At 51.3% G+C, this 17155-nt stretch overlaps 1 protein-coding gene across 3 annotated transcripts in view; it reads left to right on the forward strand.

Moving 5' to 3' along the window:
• IGSF21 (immunoglobin superfamily member 21) overlaps positions 1–17155 on the forward strand; it is a 123461-nt gene that overhangs the window by 87921 nt on the left and 18385 nt on the right. For all 3 annotated transcript variants that reach the window (XM_078378958.1, XM_072977469.2, XM_072977470.2), the window contains exon 4: positions 12560–12678. In XM_078378958.1, coding sequence (XP_078235084.1) covers positions 12560–12678 — 119 coding nt within the window. The remainder of the gene's footprint in view (positions 1–12559; positions 12679–17155) is intronic.

The raw sequence follows: 17155 nt of genomic DNA on the forward strand, positions 1-17155 counted from the left end.
TCCAGGGTTTTCTAGGTAGAGAAGACTCAGAGGCGGCTTCCCATTCCCTTCTTCGGGGGGGGGGGTGTGGGGGGGCGTGGGGGGGGGGGTCCCTGGGACGGTGCAGCTTTTGCCCAAAGCCGCTCCGGCTGGCTCCTGGCTCTTCCCCAGGGAGGCACAAGTCAGGAATCGAACTCCCAGCCTCGGGCTCCTGAACCACCGAGCTATGCAGTCCGCTGCAGACCTACATAGAGCCGTCCCACAGGAAGGAGTCAGAATGTTTGCACAGGGTTTTCAAAAGACCCAGGAAGCACCGAGTTGGCAAAACAATTGACGTTTGCTTTAGAAGAAGAGGAACAAATTACAAGTGATGAGCTTGTAACTCGTTCCTTCCAAGTGCTGATGCAGAAAGAGAGGGAGGGAGGGAGGGAGGGAGGGGGAGAGGGGGAGAATTAAAGGCTTTGGGGACCTTCTTCCCTGGCGTTCCCTGGCATGGAATGATTAATGTAGAAATGGATCACAAAATCTCTTTCTCACCCCTTAATCCTGATTTTGTTTCCTAGGCAGCCTGTGTTCTGCTCACCCGCCAGTTTAATTGTTGTGGAATTTTCTGACATGACTAATTATTGTTTTGCAAGTATTTCTGGGGCTTTACTAATTGATTACATATTCCCTGACTTGACAATTTTCTTCTGCTGTGCTGGAATGCCGAATGCGCTCACCCTCCCTTTCCCCCCCCCGCTTGTCACGGTCTTGTGTTTTCCCCCTGCTTCTGCTTCTTCTTCTTCTGTTTTATTGACTTTGTTCTTTCTGCACATTATATAAAGAGCTTTCCGCCACCGCCCCCCTCCTCACAGCAAGAGAAGGCACAGAGGGGATTGAAACAGAAACTTTTGGGAGTTTTGTTCTCTGATTTTGACCTCGAAACTTGCTTCTGTGTTCAACTTACAAAGCGCACTCCCTGCCTGTGTGCGTCTGTTTGAGAGAATGGGGGAGAGAAAAGGACCCCACAGGTTGTCTGAAGAGGCAACGAGCTCCTCTCTCTGAACATCCACATTAAGCTGCATCCCCGTTTACAGGAGCCATCTCTATCAAACTCTCTATTGCCCAACGCTTAGGGCAAACCGCAGGAGACGGCCACCTTTGCATCTCGCTCAGGATCCTCCCAGAGAAATGGGTTTTGCTAGACTCAGCAAGGGACCGATTTATCCGTGGGTATCAGCCACGAAGGCAAAATCCATCTTCTGCTTTCAGGAGCAGTATACCTCTGAACATCAGCTGCGGCTGAATTAAGCAGAATTTCATCTCTTCGTTTGGCTCCCTCTCCCGCATTCAGATGTCTCTCCACAGCCAGGTGCCCAACACACCGAGCTATGCAGCCGGCCAAATTAGGGGGAAAAATTATTTCCCTCATTAGCTAATGTATGTACGAATGTCATCCGTTATACGAACGTCAGTGTAGGAAGAGAAAGCGAAGTGCAAAAAAAAAAAAAAAAAAAAAGGTTGCTGAATCAAGACGGAGACATTTTATCGCTGTCTTTGTGTAACTTTGTCTTTTGAAAGTCCGGATCCCTCGGCGCCTCGGTTCAGGCGTTGCGTGGATGCTGCCGGAGCGGCCTACGTGCTCCTCGCAGTGAGAATTCAGCTCATTGCCGGGGGCCACAATTTCTCCCCCTTTTTTTATTACGGCCTTTGAAAGCAGAGAAAGAGAGCCGGACGGCTGTGCGAATCCCAAGCCACCAATTACTCAAAAAAGGAGGAACTGAGGTTCAGTGGCTTGGCCCGAAGGCAGCCTTGTGCTAGAACAGATTACGAGCCATAGCAATTAACAGAGACCTAGGACAGGATTCTGGGAGTTGTAGTCCTGAAACCCCGCCACCCCCTTTCCCGTCTCTAGCAAGTCTTCTTCATGTCGGTCATGCAGGTGCGTGCTCGCCACGGCCATTTTTGATGCACCCTGGTTCACATTGTGCAGCCGTAAAATAATGTTTTATCTTGATAAAAAGCAGCACTTCCACACCTCTGGAGATTCGTTGTGAGACACAGTTGTGTCCTCCCTCAAGATTCGCCTCCCCAAAGACCCAGGATGTTGGGAGAGGCAGCTGTGGTCGCTCCTTCTTGTTCCTCTGGGTAGCTCATGCATCCAGACCCAACCCCCCCGGGGGGGGGCTTTCTCTCCTCCAGACGGCTCCGTCTTTCTCCCACCCTGTCCGCCCCTACCCTCCTGCCTGTGTGTTGTAGAACTAACACAATTTACCGGCAGAACCGTTTCTTGCCAGCCTCAGCACAGAGCGCTTAAAAGCCTTCGTAATTGTCATCTGGGCGCGTGCGGATTGCTTGAATTACTGTGGCGTGGAGTTTGTTTGTGGTAAAGGAGAATTTTCACCTCTTTTCTGGGGAGGGGAGAAATATATATATATGTATACAGAGAGGGAGAGAGAGAAGGAAGGAGGGAGAGGGTGGGGAAATGGCAGCCTGCTGTTGTTGCTATAAAAATAAAAATGGGGGGGGAGACGGGTTGTGTTGCAGGATGTAAATGGGAGCCTATATTTAGTGCGCCGTTGGCATTTGGCAGCGGCAGCTGTTGTTCAATTCCTCCGCAGATTTTGTTTGCGGATAAGAGGAGGTTGGCAAAGTTGGTTGCTTCCAGTGAGATTGGAAGGGTTGGGGGCAGAGACCAAATTTTGGAAGTCACCTGTCAGTTGTAATTAATTCCCTTTCCCTCCAGTCACCAAACCTGAGTCATGACACGGTGGTAACTTAGCGAAGAATAGCCTCATTTGTATGGAAGCTAGTTTTGTGCGCCGGATTTCCGCCATGCTAACACATTGCCTTGCTTCTCCTAAGGCCTAGCCCCTGGCAGTAAGAGCTTTCAGCTTAAGAAGCCCTCGGATGAGGCCTTCAAGTCAGAGCGTGTTCCCCAGTCTGGCTCCAAAACATACCACAATGACCACTAAAAACCAGTTGACACCTCCATCAATTTTGGCTACCTGTGGACGTCCATGAGAACAAAGTGTTTCCATTCAGAGTCCTCTTCCATGTAAGCAGGATCTGTTCTCGATCATCCCCGAGCGCAGGACGTGTAACAATGGGCTCAAGAGACTGGAAGCCAGATTTCAGCTGAATATCAGGGAAAATGTCCTCACTGTTAGAGCAGTACAGTGATGGAACCCATGACCTTAAGGGGAGGTGGTGAGCGCTGGAGGCCTTCAAGAGAAGGATGGGACACCCTTCTGTCAGATTTGCTTTGACTTGGATTCCTGCCTTGACCAAGAGCGTTGGCTTCAATGGCCTTCAAGGCCCCTTTCCAACTCCATGATTCTAACCTCTTTCCCGCCCCCATTCCAATCTGCTTGAATGTGTGTGTGTGTGTGTGTGTGCCTCCCCACCCACCCCAGCTGGGTCTCACATCCTCTCCTTCTTCCAAAGCATGACAGCTTGTAAGTCTGGGGCGGGTGGGGGGAGAAAACGAAGGAAGAGCTCCCAGGGACAGTGGTGGCTTTTGCGCCCGTCTTGTCTAACGGAGAGAGAAATGTCAAGGAAAGGCTACCATGTGCAGCGGAAGGAGGACGTGTGAATTTTGTAACCAGCCGGAGGCCCGAGAGGACGGTTCCTTTTCCCTTCTCCGTGCTCCATCAATTTGGCTGCAGCCAGTGACGCGAAAGACCGCTTCTCCCGGAAGGGTTTGGTCAATATATGCCATATTTCAGAATAGTGGATGGCATTCTTTGTCTGAAAGATAGCGAAAAGAATAGACGTCAAGCCTTCCCGGATGTCCAGGCACTGTTGGGCTCCAGCAGACATCACGGCTGATGGGAAGAGGAGGAATGGCTTGTGACGAGGGCTTTGGAGTCCAGAGGCTCAAAGTCCACCACCTTCATTTTGGGAGGCTAGTCTAGGACAGTAGTCCTTGGGCTGAGAGTTCGATTCCTCCCTCCGATGCCTCCCGGGAGAAGAGCCAGCCTGGGGGGCCTTGGGCAAGCTGGACAGGCCCAGGGCACCCCTGGAAGAAGACCATTTCTGAGTGTTCTCTGCTTAGGAAACCCTGGAAAGGGTCCCCGTCGGTCAAAATCAACCAACTTGATGGCACATCGTCATAATCATGATCCTAGAGAATCTTTAGGGGTGAGCTGAAGGCGGTCCGTAGGAGTTCCCTGTGTGGCCTGTAAGCATTCTCTGCCTTTCTCTCAAACTGGGGGTCGGAGATAAGAAGCTATTTAAACAGCAGCCAGCTGTTGCACTGGAGTTGACGCCTTATCTATGGGCTGTTTTGTTTTTTTGTTTATTTATTTGATTCCTATTCTGCCTCTCCCCTTGCTTTGCATCCTCGACAGGAAGATGTTCATCTCGAGAGGTCTACCTGAATGGTTGCTAACCACCCACCTCCCTTGCTGTGTGGTGGAGCTTGCACCTGGGGATGGAAGAGAATGTTGCTTTCGCTGACTTATGGTTTTAATTACCGGGCCCCATTTGTGGTTTGCGTGACTAATAATAAAAGCCAACATTTGCTTGCCTTCCCATGATGGGAAGGAGACCATGGCAACTGAATTCCTCAGGCCACAAACATACCTGTTGTCTCCTTTCCTACCCTTTATACAGAAGCAAGTGAGGCCAAGGAAAAATGGGTCCACTTCAAACTGATGTTTAAATACATTTTACTCAGAGAGAAATGTGATTTAGCCCATGGGAAGCAGCACACACACAAAAAAACCTTATACCAAGAAGAACGTCTAAACATGCACACAAGAGGAAAAGTGCATGACAAAATGCACACAAGTTTCCATTTGAGACAAGGTGGGTTTTTTTTTAATTTGAAAAGGGGAAAAAAAACCCCAAAACCATCTTACAACCGGAGGCAAAGCTTGGCCAGGATGAGAATACTGATGGGAATCTGAGGGATGCAATGGAAGTGAAGCCGACAGATTTTCACATCTCGGCTTGTAAGCCGTCAAATCATTCAACAGCAAACGGCAGCATCCCTGGGATGGCCCTCTTTCCCAAGACAAGAATCCATCCTGCTAAAACATCCTTGAGTGCCATTTTCCTTCCTGCAGTGCCTCCAGTGGGCTCTTTTTTTTGTTTGTTTGTTTTTGACAGAAGCAGAGAAAAAGGCTCTGTAATTTCGCAGAGCTGCAACACCGTGGGTTCGTTCTCTGGCTAGCTGGCCGCAGCCTTTCCTCTGGGCTTGCTGGGGACAAAATCAGAAGCAGAGAACAGGATCACATACGTGGTGGGAGAGGCCCCCCTCCTAGCCATTAGTCCTTGTGTGGGTTCAGGCACACCTGGGTCCCTCCTCTCTTCTGTCCTCACTCACTGATCTCCAGGTTAGCCCGTCCGAGCATCCAGGCATCGCCCTCTTTGGCCACAAATAGGATCAGCAAAAGAATCTTGCTTGTTTTGACATCCCTATAAGAAATTTGCTCATCTGTGCTGCTCCAGATCCGTACACCAACTGGGGAAGGACCGTGGTTCTCTTCCAGAACCTTATGATGCAGTTCTGAAAAAACCCCGAATAAATGGGTGCCCTATTTCTGCAGCGCTGGGCCTAGCTGGGTCTCAAAGCCTTCCAGGTGAGGTCTTTCTTCCAGGTGAGCCAATGTTGGGTGTCTGCCTGACAGGTGGGGCTTCCAGAGTGGAGAATTCTCAGATTTGTACACCAAAGAAACCGCCACCGCCGTTTAGTCATGTCCGACTCTTCGTGACCTCATGGACCAAAGAAACCACACACACACACACAAAAACCCCATCCTGGTATTCAACCTGAAGTGTCAGCTTGGAGAGGTAACCCATGTTCAAGAACCCCCTTCACGATTCCCCCTTCGTCAATTCTCCCTGTCCTTGTGAGACTCCCTTTTGAAATCTCCCCAGGACCCTTGTTGTCTGTTAAGTAAAGCAACACATGCATTATTCATTTGGACTCCAGAGATGATGATGGTGGTGGTGGTGGTGGAATAGCTGGAGACCATTTCTTGGCCCTCCTCCAGGCACTGAACCCCTGCAAAGTCAGCCGCCTTGCCATCAAGGCAGAGCTGTTTCTCCCTCTCCCCCCCCCCCCATGGAAGGGTAGGTTTGGTGTGAACAGGGAGAGAGGGGCCGAGCAGAAGAAGTCCTTGGGTGTGGTCAGCCCAGATGAACTCAGCGCCACAAGCACCGCATTCAGCATCGGTCCATGTTAAGCAGGGGCTGCCTCTAGAAACTGGTGGCCCTGGGAAGAGGGGATGGGGGTGTGAAATCCCTCTCCTTCTTGGGGTGCCGTGCCTCCCAGGAATGCTGCCCTTCGCTCCCCCTCCCTCCCCATCTTGCCTCAGCACCTGGGATCCCCCCCCCCCTCCATTCCTCGGGCCACCCTCCCCTTTCCGCCCGCTGTGCATCAAGTCCTTTTTTGCTTTTCTCCGGCGTTCACCCCTGATTCTGCTGCAGCGGTGGGTGATTTTTCCTTTTCTTGTTGAGCGTGCAGGTAATTAAGTGCAGAAGCAGATGGCAGGGGTTTAGCTTTAAAGCGGCGTGCCCATTAAGATAAGCTGCCGGTTGGCAGTTCCTTTTAAGGGTGCCGGGAAGGGCGAGTGGGCAGGAGGAGGGCACTGGGGCCGGTGTCGTGCCAGGAGGGGCTGGGCTTTCACCCTCAGGCCCCCACCCACCCTGCGTCAGTGGCGGATGGGTCAACAGTGGCCTGGCTCTTCTAGGGGAAACCCTGGCTACCCAAAACTAACTCTGTGCAATGCGACAAGGCGATGCAGAATTGTGAAGAGAGATGGGCATCGGGTGGCTGGGTGGCTTCCTCCTGCCACCACTCACACCCACGCAAAAAACCCTTTTGCCAGCCGTGATGGCAGCCGTTTCAGACTCCCTGAATATCCATAAATTCTTCTGAAACAGCAGCATGGAAAATGAACAATTCTGTTTGGTCGAACATGTAGCAGGAAAAAAAATGCTGACTGCCTTAGGACCTTAGAACTGTAGGGTTGGAAGGGGCCCTATATAAGATCATCAAGCCCAGCCCCAGACACAGAGGCCCCGGGGGCAAGGGGGAATCGAGCTCCCAACCACAGAGAGGGCTCCAGCAGTTTCTGAATTCCACCATTGCACAGCTGGGACACTCCACGGTGCGGATGGTGAAAGGGGATGGGTGTGGTGGTCCGACATCTCAGAGGAGGGGGTCTCGGGGAGGAGGGGGAGGGGGCCCTGGGCTTTCTCCTCCCACCTGGTTGAATGGGGAGACGGTTTCAGTGTGTCGCGAGCTGAGCTGTATCCTTTCCTGATTCCCTCTGCAAAAAGAGCTTGTTGCTGAACAGGAGGCCTCTGTCTGGCCCTCCAGCATGTGAGACGCCCAGGACGTTTACTCCTTTGTGCAATTCATTGTCTGCCTGGCCCTGCTTCTGGCAGTCAAGGGCCTCCCCGGGGGAGCCTTCCTAGCAGTCAGGTTCTTGAGATTGTGCGGCACAACAACACACCTTGCGATTCTCGGATCGTCTGGTGGGATTCCTAGCCTGGTGGGACACCCGCCGTCCGCCTGGCCCCATGGAGCTGGAAAGGGTCACGGATCTCCTGCTGTTTGTATGCAGAACAAACGAGAGCCAGGATACAGTACTTTGATGAAAGGGAAGCTGGCGGTTGCGAACTAGGGAACAGACAGAGAGAGGAACTCGGCTGAGACGAGTGGAGGAAAGAAAGAACAGCCCTCGCTCTTAGCCGTTGATGCTCAACTAGGGTGGCTGCATGTGCTATTTCATGGGAAGCAGTCCTTCCTCTGGAAAGGGCTTCTGGAGAATAATGTTTCTTTTGAAGGCAGATTGAGAGAGAGAGAGAGAGCGCTTGAAGGAGGGAGATCAGGGACCTGGAAGTTGGACATCTGTTCTTAACGTTACCTGATCAGAGGAAGAGCAGAATGCAAATGGGATTAAGTAAGGAAATCAAGTACAGATTTGGCCGAGTACCTCTGGCAACCTCCTCCAGGGCTAGAAACTTGTGGGTGTTTTGTTTCTACGGAGTGAAATGCCAGAGGTGGCTAGGCCAGAATAGCCTCACCAGCCACCTGTGGTCCCTGTGCCTTCTGCCCCCCCCCGAACGCCACGGGCATGACCTGACCCACTGGCCACTGATCACGCTGCCTCCAGCCTCTCCCTGACCAGCGGCCACAGCTGGCTGGGTCTCCTTCTCACCGGCTGCTTCTTCCACGCTCCTTTTTGCTTGGTCTCCTGTTCCAGGTGTGTCCAATCCCGCCCCCCCCCCATGCAATGATTTTGATGCTTCTGGTGGTTTAAGAGCTGAGAGGAGATGGTGGGGGTGGCAGAGGCTGCTGGGAGATGAGAAGCCATTAACAGTCCTTTAAAAGTTTTGGAAGGAAAGTTCAGCTCTCGCTGAAAGCATCTGCAAAACCCGCCACCAAACAAGCCGAGATTTCACAGCCGCCTCGCTCCCCTCTTGCTGCTCTTTTCCCCGAGTCCTGTATCTCCGTGTTCATCCGGTGGATTAATTGGCCCTCGTTAGAGATGTCTGGATCAACCAAACATATTTAAATGAAACACGCTGGCTGGTTTTCATCCCATGGAGCCGGGAGCAGCCACCGAGCGAACGCCAGCTGTTTTCGCATTGCAGGCCTTGCAGAGGGAAGGGAAGGGGAAAAAACAGTGATGGCATCAAAGCAATCCAAGTCCAAAACTTGATTACAGCTCATGAGCCTGTCCGGCCATTGGTTAACCTGCTGTGATGTCATGGCATGCACTTGCATATGTTCTTCCTCCTCAGAGAACCGCTAGTAGTCATAAGTGACACGAATAACTGAGATCAGCTCCCTATGGTCATAAAAATGTCAGATGAGATGTCAAAGGGAATACGTATTTTTTTTCCTGATTAACAAGGTTTCCCCTGTGATGATAGGGACCTCCAGACCTTTGTTCCTCCATAGTCAGACCAGAAATTAAACCTATGTTTACCTCCAATAGCCAATCACAAAGCAAGGCACACCCTATGCAAAATATGTAAGCCAGGAAAAGTGTCAGCTGTGACAAAGAGATCTCTTTCTCTACTCAAAAGAGCACTGTTTCCAAAAACAGACTCATTAGACTGGGGTTCTTTTGACAGTTGGCCCTCTGAATGTTGTTGGATTCGACCTTCCACTTTTCCTGATCAGTGGCCTCACTGACTGTGGCTGATGGGAAATGGAGTCCAATTGCCCTAATTTTCCCCACTGCTGCTTTGCCCTTGGGCAGCTTCTGTCCAAGGCTGCTCCGTTCCAACAGACTGGTTGTGCAGCTATGGTCAGCATGACCTTCCGCCTCCTATCGTTTGTCCTCGCAGCCGCCCCGTGAGGCCTGCCGCCTGGGAACGAAAGACAGATCTCTTGTCCCCTGACCTTCAAATCCTTTCCACCAGAACACCAGACCCCCCCATTAACCTTGCCAGGGGGCAGTGTTTCTGCAATTAGGGGAGGCTGCCCCCTTGCTCATACCTGGGCCTTGACTCAGTCCCGCCCTCCAGGGTTTGGCCTCACCCTCTCCTGTACAACCTGGCCTCTTCCCTCTTTGCTTTTACTTCTTTCACACCTCGCCCCTTCCTTGCAATAACACAATTACTTACCCTTCTGAGGAGCTGTCAGTGTTGGTAAACTCCAGCTGCTAAACTGCATTACACAGACCTCTCCTTAAAACCTTCTGCAGTTTATTAATAGTTTATTGATCCCTAAGCCCTATCACCGGAGGAAAGGTGGAGGGGGGGGGAAACCCAAAATGAAGGAGAAGAAGCTTCGTTCCAGTTCTCTCTCCACCAGCCCCGTCCCCCCCCTCCTTTCCCTTCTCCAGTTATCTGAATACTGACTACTAACCAGACAGCAGATCGATGGGGCTAGATTCCCAGGAGGGGAGAAAAAAAAGTTCTCCTGTCTACTTAATCCACTTAAGAGGCACAGGCAGACCCATAGGGAGGTTAGATTACTCGGGATGGGCGGGGGGGGGGGTTGAGAGAGAGACTTGTATCAAATCAAGTCCGGCTCAGGTTTTCAATGACAAGCTTCCCCCCCTCCCCAAAAGGCTTTATCTCTCCATGATCAAATGAAGTGGCACCCACCAATCTCCTTCAGGGTGTGAGGGGACACCTCCCACATGTGCCTCCTTCCAAGAGGGGACAGGAAATTATAAGGAGCAATGGAAGAGTCTCCTGGAAACACTGCCAGATAAGGTCAGGAAAGTATCCGCCCCCGTGTCCTCTTTTCCGCCTTCATTAGACTTCCTTCCTTCCTTTCGTCCTTCCTTCCTTCCTGAAACCTTGTCTGACCTCCCCAAGAAGGGTGGGGGGCACCTGTTTTGCCAGTAGCCATCAGCACCACGGACAGCTCTTGGGCCCTCTGCTCAGAGGCCTGGCAGGGCTTCAAAAACCCCGGGAACCCCAGAGCGATCAGCCTTGCCTGCTTAGATGGTGTGGATACCCATGGGTACAGGGTGTCCTTGAGCACACGGGAAACCCAACTTAGAACATAGAGAAATGCACCATTGACATGCAGCAGATTAAAGCAGCCGAGACTCTCGTGGCACTTCCAAGAATCCACAAGCAGCAACTTTTGTGGACTTCAGCCGGCTCATTCCCTTCCGTTTCTTGCACCCAATGCGCCCCCCCAATTATATCCTTCCAGCGCTCCTTATCTGGCCAGGTCCCAATAATCGTAATAATAATATTTCAACGTTTAGGGGAAAAGAAAAGGGCTAGACTAGCAAATCCCCAACCGACTCTCTTTTCCTTCATGGGTATCTGTGAGCCAAGTCAAGTCCTCTGGGTTCTGGAAACCCCACAGGAATCGTGGTCGAGGGCCAGGTTCTCGGTTCTCAAGAGATCCTGTTCTCCAGGATGAGCTTCATCCCTTTTCTCCCCTCCTTTAAAAAACAACCACAACTTTGAGATCTGTTCCAACTTGTTCCGATGGTGGGTGTTTCCTTCCTCCTCCTCCCCCCCTCCCAAATGGCTTGCTCCCACCCCATGCCAGGAAGGGTTCCCTGTGCTGCCAGGAGAAGTTGCCATTCGGCCTCCTTCCGGGGAGGGGCTCTTGGGCACGAGGCAGCCCTTGGCCTAGATGTAATGTTGCCGTCCTCCCCTTCCAGCCACACACACCCCCAATGCCCTCCCTAAACCTTGCACTCCCCTGGGTGCCAGTTTTCTTTGATTAACTCCTGATATCCAGCCCCACCAGCGGCCTCCTGCAATCTGTCTTTTTCTACCAAGGAGCCTTCATCACGGCTCTCTGCGGAGACTCATTTTTTAGTTCCTGCTCCAAATTGGTCTCTGCAGCGGGGTAGGGGACACTTTGATTTTCTGTTACTTTTCCCCCCTGGTGGCCTCCTCGGCGCTCTCTCCCCTCCCCTCTCCTTAGACCTGTTTTTAATTTAAAGTTTTGTCACTTGATGAATTTCATACCGGAGCAGAGAAATGTCACCGACAAGCACGGAGGGGAAGAGAGATCAATGCCTCCTTCGGCTTAACCCCGGTCGCCAACTCCTCTCTTATCTGCCAGTTTGTCCTAATTTTCCCTTTTTCGTTCCCCCTCCTTCTCGGTTCCCCCCATTTCCATTTAGAAACGGACAGAGACTTTTTCTTCCTTGCAAACCTTACTTGTGAGAATGTCTAGAAAGGGTGGAAGCTGGAGATAGATTTGTTCCCGGTCGGCCTCCCTCCTGCCTGTGTTCACCCTCTCTCACGACACTTCTGCCTTCCTCTGCCCTTTTTTGGGGGGGGGAGGGGGAGGGAGGGGGTGGTGGAGGGGAGATCATTCATGCATCAATCCCAGTGGCCTCTCTCAGACTGCATCGTCTCTGGGTTCTCTGAGTTTGTGCTCAGATCATGCCTGGCATCTCTCCTGTCCAGTGGGAGTCATTTAAAAAAAAAAAAAGATGGGGAGGAGGTCCCAAAACACAACTGCATCTTTAAGATGATCAAAACACCAGGTGTGATGGTGTGTGGACAGTGAATTGTGTAAGAGGTCTACTGGACAAAGAAACTTTATGTAGCAACATCTGGAACAGAACCCACAATAACCAGAGTTATAACCACTCATACAGTCTGTCTGTCTGTCTGTCTGTCTGTCTGTCTGTCTGTCTGTCTGTCTGTCTGTCTGTCTGTCTGTCTGTCTGTCTGTCTTTCTTTCTTTCTTTCTTTCTTTCTTTCTTTCTTTCTTTCTTTCTTTCTTTCTTTCTTTCTTTCTTTCTTCTTCACTCCCACCTCCTGGAGTCAGATTTTGGCTTAGAAACCATTTATATTATTTCTTTAAAAATATTTCTTGCCCCTGCCTTCCTCCTTAAAAAGGACCCAAGGCTACTTGCAACATTGAATGACAGTATTTAAAGCTGAGAACAAGGAGTAGATAAAGATGGCTTATGTCATGAAAAGACAAGATTTAAGACTAGCCTTCATTTTCTCTCCCTGTTGTCTGGGGCTGCAGACAATGGATCCGCGTGGGAGTCGTCCGTGGACTGTAGGCGCAGGAGGGCATCCCTTCTGACGTGATCGTAGGGCATTTTGTGACAAACGCAACTGACGGTGTGTGTCTCCTGGGTCCTGAGACTGCTGTCTCTTTTTTTTTTATTTCTCACCTCTCCAGGCTTCCCGAAGTCCGGATTTCAGACAACGGCCCCTACGAATGCCACGTGGGAATTTACGACAGAGCAACCCGGGAGAAAGTGGTGCTAGCTTCCGGCAACATCTTCCTCAATGTGATGTGTAAGTAACAGATCCTGCCATTCAAGCTCCCCTTCTGGTTTTAAAGATAGCTTTTAAAGATGACTGTTTTGACTCTCGGACTCTGTGCTCCTCCGTGATGTTTCGGCACACCAGATCCCATCAGCTGCAGCCGGCTTGGCCCTCCTGAAATTAGGGAGCTGCTGTTCAGACACTGAGGGGCCAGTGCAAGAGTTTGCCTGACATGGGTTCTTCCAAGTGTAGTGGGATCACAAGGCCCATCATCCTGGCTACTCATGGAGGAGGATGGGAGTGGGGACTCACAAACATTTGCAGGGCCAAATTTCCTGCTGTCACAGCTACACGTCCTCACCTGCCAAATGGAAACCAATTGTGCTGTCTGCTCAGCGACTTCTCTGTATCTATTTGCCAAGGGGTGTAAGAAAGTCTTTACATCTTCAATTCCTCCCTGGGTGTCTGAGCAAGCTGCAAATAAGGTGTTCCTAATCACTCTAGCACATATAGGACGAGCTTCCCTCCACCTCCTTTTGGACCCCAGAGTAACTGGGTACCTTTAGTAACTCAGTGATGGGGCCCTCTCTTTCAACATGAGGACCATAATCCGTTTCAGAGATGCTCCTGGAAGCCACCTTCTGGTGGTAAGAAAGGTCAAAGGGCAAGGGGTGGGACCAAAAAGAGAACCATTATTTTGCTTGAAGCTTTTAACGCCTGTAACCAAGCCTTAGGGGAGGAACCCTGCGATTTCCCACCGCTTAGAATGAGGAGGAAATGTACAAAAGTGGTGAACTCATCGGACGACGGTGTTGGAAGGGAGGGGTGTGGTCCTCTGAGAAAGGCCAGAGGGCTGGATTGGGGCCCCAGGAGGGCCGGCTTCAGCCGCAGAGCCTGAGGCTTCTGACCAGGCAGGAATTCACTGCTTTCTTAACAAACGAGTACACTCTGAAATGGCAGGCGATGCTTTTGAGCACCTTCAGGGCGAGCATCCTTCCTGGCAGTGCCAAGGTAACTGTGGCAGAGGCCCAAATGTCTGTTTAAAAATAAATAAAAGAGAAAGGAGTGTCGGGGAAATGCATGCCAACGCATAAACACCAGCTGTCCGTCCTCTACCTTTTATCTTGGAGGGAGGCCTCGGGATGGCTCCTGAGTCAGCAGGACCTGCCTTTGCTGGTAGCCAAGAGGCCAAGGCACCATCTTAGTTTTTTTAAAGAGGGAGCCTCATGTCCGGGGAAGCCATGCCAGCACGGAACAGATGTTCCTCGCGATTTATGTTTACCGTGCAGCTTCGTTGGCCGGGGAGAGACCTGGCACTGACAAATGAGCGGCTCCGTGGTCGGCAGGGTGGAGAGGTGGGGAGAGGCTGGTTCAGCACCAGCTGGTGCCGCGTTTTGTACAGTTGGCAGCCTCCCGAAATCTACCTCGCATTGGAAGCCGGCAGCCGGCACATCTCGCTTGCTCGAGAGAGCTATGTTGGGATCGTCCTCTGCCGCTGCCCCCTGTGGCCAGCCTTGGAACTGCAAGGCGGGTCCTTCATTTCCTTAGGAGGCCTCGCGCCCTTGAGAAGCAGCCCCAGCCAAAGTCTAAAGCCCCTCGCCAGGACCTCTGGTGGCTTGGAGAGGGCTTCCCTCAGGAGGACCCTTGCCCCCCCGATGGACGACTCCTCCCATTTGCATGGGATGGACAGGTTTGGGGCGACGGGAATGGAGATGTGCAGCCGACGGCTTCCCCACCCCACTCCCCGGCTAGGCGCCACGCCTCCACAGACCTATGATTTTTGAAACGAAGCTCAGCCTTCTAACGAGAATGTTCTGCAGCCCGGATGACCCTTTCCTCCTCCTCCTCGGGTGTTTGGAGAAAAGCCCAGCGCCATGTACGGTGGTCTCCATGGCAACCGGGTCCATTGGGCTCAATGGTAGATGCCTCTTCCTCTCCTCCACCCTTCCCCATTATTCTCCTCTCGCCATTGTCATAACGATCTCCAGTCAGAGCCTTTCGGCTGCTCATTAGTGGCTGGGAAACACCAGTCTCCGTGATCGGCCCTTATTCTTTCGCGGTGGCCCCATGTCGTGGCGTTTCCTGAAGGTCTGGTTAAAGAAAGAGAGGAGACGGGTCTGATCTCGGAGGTGTCTTAATGGGCTTGGCCTCCAAGGTCAGAACCCATTCCTCCATTTTGATCGCTTTGGGGTTCAGAGCGGATAAAACCTCGTTAGGATCAGGGTCAGGGTCACAGCACGAGGGAGAGACAAACAGGTTCACGCTCCTACTCTTTGTAGATGAATTACGGTGTTGCCTTTGGAGAGCTTTCATTAACCAGGGGCCTTCAGATGTTTTCAGCTCCTTCCATGATCCCTCCTCGGCAGTCGTATTTACTGGGGCAAATGGAATTGTAGTCCACGACACACGGAGGGCTCCAAGTGGAGGAAGGTTGCCTGATAGCACCTGTTACTTTGATTTTCACTTGACCTTTTGCACGGACATGGCTCAAAGCAGCTCTCAAGAGAGGTATTGCCATCCCCGGCGGTTGCTTGCTTTTCTCGACATCTGTGGCTCCAGATCTTAATAGATTCCCCTCTACGTTTGGGCAATTATGGGAGCGGGCTGTCCAAAAACCCAGAGGGCACCCACTGGCCTACCTTTCAAAGCTTCTGTAGCTGGGATAAACATCAAAGCAGCCCGCTTGCTTTTGATTTTGGGGTGGGCGAAACCTGGCGGCAAGCTGCGGACATCTTACAAACCATTTCCCTTTAAGTAACGGTGTTGTGTTTTTCTTGTCACCCTAAAAGTGGAGGAGAAAGAAACTCTTGTGGCACTTTTAAAGATTGAGGAACTCTGTGGCCACACAAGCTTTCATCTGATGAGGGTGTGTGTTTTTTTAAAAATATATATATAATTAACGGTGGGGCCAAACCCTGTGGCATTTCCTTCACTAATTTCAAATGTATACAGAAGAGGTGGGTGAGTTTCACAGGAGAAGGTTATTGCTAATTGGTGCTTTTGTGAAGGGTCAGCGGGATTGTGTGGTCTGCCTTTGAGATTTGGGAGAAATGCCGCCTGCCTCTACCTGTGTTTACCAACGGCCCTTTGACCTCCATGTTTACAACTGTTTTCCTTTGCTTTATACCAAGAAGAGAGGAGGAGGAAGAGCGAACATGACAGGGGGAGAGGAAGGGAGGGGAAGGAGAAGAGAGAAAAGGAGTGAAAAGAAACAGAGAGGGAAAGGATGGACAAATGAATGAACTGAACACGGATCTGTTTCTGGAAGAGCTTGCGACAGATGCGAAGCTTTGCAGACTTCTTCCTCCACTGGCCTGGATATTCTCAAGCATCCTAAATAGAATATTTCCTGATCTCCCTTCCCATAGGAGAAGATTCTCCCAGCTATGGTCTTCGGCAACCTTTTGGAGGCTTACAAAAAAAATCTCTCCTGCCTCTGGCTGGACTCTCTCTCTCTCTCTCTCTCTCTCTCTCTCCTAGATCCCCACCACAAAAATTTTCCTGAATGTGCCTATGAGCACCCAAGGCTTGGTTAAAGAGATCGGCCAGAAGTCCCTTCTCTCCGGTTTTAATCCCGGGGAGGAGATGTAATGGAGAGAGGGAAGGAGACCCAAGGAGGGGAAAAGAAGGAAGGGTGGGAGAAAAGGAGCATGATTTGAGAAGAAGAAAAAAAGAAAGAAAAGTGGTGATCCTCCGCTATGCCTTGTGTGAGAGAAAAGGATTCACCCGCTGGAAGTGGGCAGCGGGCACAGAAAGGGAAGGACGGGGGGGGGGGGTGTTCTTTGTTCCTCTTTGTGTTCCGGAAGACAGAACGCGCTTGGTGTGCCTTTGAAGAAGCGTCTGTTCTTGCTTGAAAAGAAGTTGCGTCCCTGACCTTCAGAGATGGCGTCCGTCCTCTGGCTCCCACACAGCCGCTTGTATAACAGGCTCCAACCTTGCAGAGAAGACACGGCAACCACTGAGGTCACCCTTGCCCTCGAGGAAGCTGTCCTCCTCCTCTGAGACAATCAGGCCTACAAACTGGTCTTAAGAGCAGTGGAGAACCTCTGAGTCCTCTCTCTCTCTCTCTCTCTCTCTCTCTCTCTCTCTCTCTCTCTCTCTCTCTCACACACACACACACACACACACACACACACACACACACACACACACACACACACACACACACACACACACACACACACACACACACACACACACACACACACACACACACACCTCCTGCCTCATTTCTGAGAGGCAAGCACATTCTTCTTGGCTCTTGGTGGAAAGCAATTGGCCATTTCTGAGCAGAGCTGGCAAGCCAGAACCTCTGAAAGTCACTCTCTGGAACTTCTCGGTAGAATAAGATACAGTATTTTCTCCTCTATATACAGTACTTAGGACGTCACCTGCCACTAGATGCCTGTTAGGTGAGCATGTTGTACTATAGCGACCCATAGTGGCAGAAAGCCAGTATTACAAAATAGCATCAATATCTCTCAATTTCTGTTGCCACAGCCATATG

Source organism: Pogona vitticeps, chromosome 7 (genome assembly GCF_051106095.1).
Source record: "Pogona vitticeps strain Pit_001003342236 chromosome 7, PviZW2.1, whole genome shotgun sequence".
In the NCBI taxonomy this organism is placed as follows: domain Eukaryota; kingdom Metazoa; phylum Chordata; class Lepidosauria; order Squamata; family Agamidae; genus Pogona; species Pogona vitticeps.